The sequence below is a fragment of the Nematolebias whitei genome, chromosome 5 (assembly GCF_014905685.2).
Source record: "Nematolebias whitei isolate Nwh7 chromosome 5, NemWhi1, whole genome shotgun sequence".
Taxonomy (NCBI): Eukaryota; Metazoa; Chordata; class Actinopteri; order Cyprinodontiformes; family Rivulidae; genus Nematolebias; species Nematolebias whitei.
The window spans coordinates 21,039,051-21,042,733 of NC_056502.1; the positions used below are offsets into that span (position 1 = coordinate 21,039,051).

The 3,683-nt window shown below is 40.2% G+C and overlaps 1 protein-coding gene across 1 annotated transcript in view; it reads right to left on the reverse strand.

Moving 5' to 3' along the window:
• Positions 1 to 3,683, reverse strand: part of osbpl3b (oxysterol binding protein-like 3b) — a 42,159-nt gene that overhangs the window by 7,104 nt on the left and 31,372 nt on the right. The window contains exons 18-21 of the mRNA XM_037677003.1: positions 2,431 to 2,575; positions 1,041 to 1,185; positions 823 to 949; positions 215 to 337 (exon numbers count right to left, since the gene is read on the reverse strand). Of these exons, the coding sequence (XP_037532931.1) occupies positions 215 to 337; positions 823 to 949; positions 1,041 to 1,185; positions 2,431 to 2,575 (540 nt within the window). The remainder of the gene's footprint in view (positions 1 to 214; positions 338 to 822; positions 950 to 1,040; positions 1,186 to 2,430; positions 2,576 to 3,683) is intronic.

The following is a 3,683-nucleotide window of genomic DNA, read 5'->3' on the forward strand; positions in this document are numbered from 1 at the left end:
GGTGGGCGTGGACTAATTTTTTTTCAGTGCTTATGCTCTGCATAACGGGATAAACCCACTAAAGCGAAGGCCTTAAAGGGCTACGCTTATATTCATAGAATCTGGGGTTACAGTACGTAACCAACGTTTTGGTTCCGTCACTGTGAATTTTGTAGAGACTCAAAAGGATCTGATGGTTTTCCGTCTGCACATTTAGTCTAGATAATTATGCTACCTGAAGAATTTGGGCTGATGTGGCTCATTGTTCTCCTCCAGGACTCTCCGTCTGTTTCTCTGCAGCTGTTCAATCCTCTGCTTCTGTTCCTCTGCAGCCTCCGGGTTACCCTCCTCCAGCAGCCTGCCGTCCAGACACACACAAAACGTTAACGTTTAATATTCAAGTTTAATCCTCGGGCATTTTAATTGTGAGTCATTGCTTTGAGATCTAAAAGAAAAAAAACAAAACCCAGAGAGCTCATCAGATGATGAGCGGCGGAAGCAGCATAATTTTTCACTTTGATGGGTAGATCGTGACTGGTTCCTCCGTCTTTGTTGCCTCGGGTCAGAAGCGTTATATTTTAAGACATTTGAAGCGAAAGATAAAAATAGTTTGACGAACATGAAAGTGGCTGCAACTGCTGGATATTTTTAACGACTATTTCTGTGAATATTTTTTGCTTGTTTGAAAATGAAAGAGCATGTGAGAGTCGGATCATTAAAAGTCCAATCATTCAGGTCCTTTACAATCAAATGCTGTGTTTGACATTTTACACTTAATTAGACCAGGCTTTACAAACAAAGAAAAACAAACCAGTGATCAGATGTTGATTTTTTTTGTTTTACCTTTGGTCGACTCGTAATCGAGTGTCTGTTGGCGGCAGCAGCAGTTTCAGGGAGGGCTCCAACTCGTTAAGCTCAATTGCAAACTTTGTAAAACCGTAGTACTGCTCGTAGTTCACCGGCATTGCATCTAAACACAGACAACATGCAGAGTTGAACATTAACAAGGTGAGTTTATAGAAAAGCTGATTGTGCTTACAGTACCAATACATGACTCATACTTGCTCTCCATATGCATGTAGCTGATGGGGGGTCTCCACAGAAAACTGCTTCATGCCACTTCCCAAACAGCCTGTGGATGACCTTTCCTTTATTATCTGTAATCGTTCCCTCCACCTCATTCACACTCGAGTTCCAGTATTTGGCCTGGAGGAAAAAGCGTGTAAAACGTGAATGAGAATAGATAAATTGTGCAAATATCCTCCTCCAGTCGGCAGACGTTTCTGCTGTGTAAACACTCCTGACACCCTGCGCGTGTGTGGGTGTGTGTGTATTTCGCAGAGCTGACGTGTGCAGTAAGACACGAGGATGCGTAATGAGTTCTGACATGTCTTGTTTTGATACCCAGCACAGCTTCTGGACTTCTTTCAAGTGGCACACAGCGAAACGTTAACCTGATCCTCCCAGTCCAGGTTTTCATATGTCAAACATTAAAACCACGACATATTTATATGAAGAGCACCTTCTGAATGGACAGTATAAAGACTAGTAAAGAAAAAAACAACATGATATATGTGTTTTTATGCAACATACATATAACCTCCAGGAATATTTTCCAATACAAACATGTTGAAAGAAAGAAAGTGTGTTTAAGAAGCATCCAGAATGCACCAAAACATGACTGTTAAACACAGTCAGTTTTAAATGCTGGATACTTTTGCAATAAAATGCTTTAACATGATACTATTAAAGTGCTTCCATGATGGCATGCACCTTAAAATGGTAATTTTTTTTTGTTTTGTATTCATCCAATCTGATTCAAAGCCACTACTGAGGGTAATAAAAGCAAGAAATGAAATGGTGCAGAATTTATTTTCATTCAACCTTTATTTAGACAGGTTAATCCCATTGAGCCTCGAGGACTCATTTACAAGAGAGACCTGATTTTAACAAAGAATGATGACAACAATGGACAATTATAAAAGAGGCGTACAGATTTTTTTTTTTTTTTTACAAATTAAAATAAGATGGCAAAAGAGTAGCAAAAACAGCTAGATTATAAGGCAAATGTAGAAAACTAAAAACAGGAACATGTCTGCATTAGTCCTTGCCAGGAGTCCAACAGATTCTTAAAGCCACTTAGAGAGATCAAGGTCGAGAGCTGTTGGCTGATGGTCCATTTAAAACCCACCTGGACTTGTTAAAATGCAACAACCAAATGTAAAAATGTTTGTGGAACTATAATTTAATTAAAAAAATTTATTGTATAAGAAATACAACATTATAAACTAACTTGGTTCATTTGTTTGCAGGTATAAAACTCTTCCGATAGAATGATTACTGTGATCATCCTGCCTCTTTTAACGCTGTTCCTGGGTTCTGGTATCGGTCAGAGTACAAATCATTAATCCAAAATTTTCTCTCCAAGTGTGTTTTTTTGGTCTCTCTCACCTTGACGAAAGTGATCCTGCACTGACACGTATCACTGTTGGAGTTTTTGATAGAGATCTCCCCGTAGTGCTCGATCCAGCGCTGTCCGCTGAGAATGTTGTGGATGCTGGACGTCACTTTGTTCCATTCATAGTGGTCTCCAAATCTGGGCAGAGGAACCAGAACAAGGTTCTATTTTATCATACTGTCTTAGGCTATTCACTAACAGATGTGCCTCCTGGTTTGTCCTCTTGGTCTTTTTTTGGCTTCTCCCTTTAGGTGTCATCACAGAAGATCATCCCTAGTGTCCTCTGTCACACCAACCCTCCATACATTTTCTTCATCACATTCAAACCTCATCTGTGGCCTTCCTCTAGTCCACCTCTCTAGAAGCTCCATATTCAACATCCTTTCCACCATCCTCTTCTGCACATATCCAAACCCTCTCAGCCTCTAACTTTGTCTCCATACTACTTAACCAGCAGTACCTCTGATATAACCTGTTGAAAACAGCACCTCAGACTGAGGAAGTCTCTTGGATGAGAGACGAAACGTTTCTATATTTTTTTCTTTGTTTTTCTTTTTTTTTTCTTTTTTTTTTGAATGTCCAGAGGACCAGATTGAACTTTTTTGGACTCTGATATAACCGTTTCTAATTCTGTCCATTTTGGTCTCTCCCAATAAAATTCTTGGTATCTTTGTCTATGTCACCTCCAGCTCCTCCTACTGTCTTTTGTAACGCCACCATCTCCAAATCATACAATAAAATCAGTCTCACCATTTTATAAACCCTCTCTTGTTTTACTTTTAGTAGCTCTCTTATCACAAATCATGTTTCTGTCCACCCTAACCTGGCCTGCACTCCCTTCCTCACTTCTTTTGTGTCTGTTAATTGATATGGCTGACCTCAGGTATTTAAAACCAATCCATCTTCAACTGTTCCACCAGTCTCCCTTGTTCTACCTTGATTTTACTAACTCCCATTTCTTTTAATTCCAGAGCATACCTCCATCCACCTCTCCAGGCTTTCTTCCACTTGCTCCCTAGTTTCACCATAGATCACAACATCATCTGCAAACCTCACAATCCATGCAGGACTCTGTCAACCTGTCCATCTCCACTGTAAACAAGACAGGGATCAGAGCAAATCCATAATGTTATCACCACCACCTTGAACCCATTCGTCGCACCTACATCCCATCACTGTCTCGCTGTTCTTGAACATGTCCCCAACTACCCTCACATACTTCACCACCACACCTGGAATATTGACA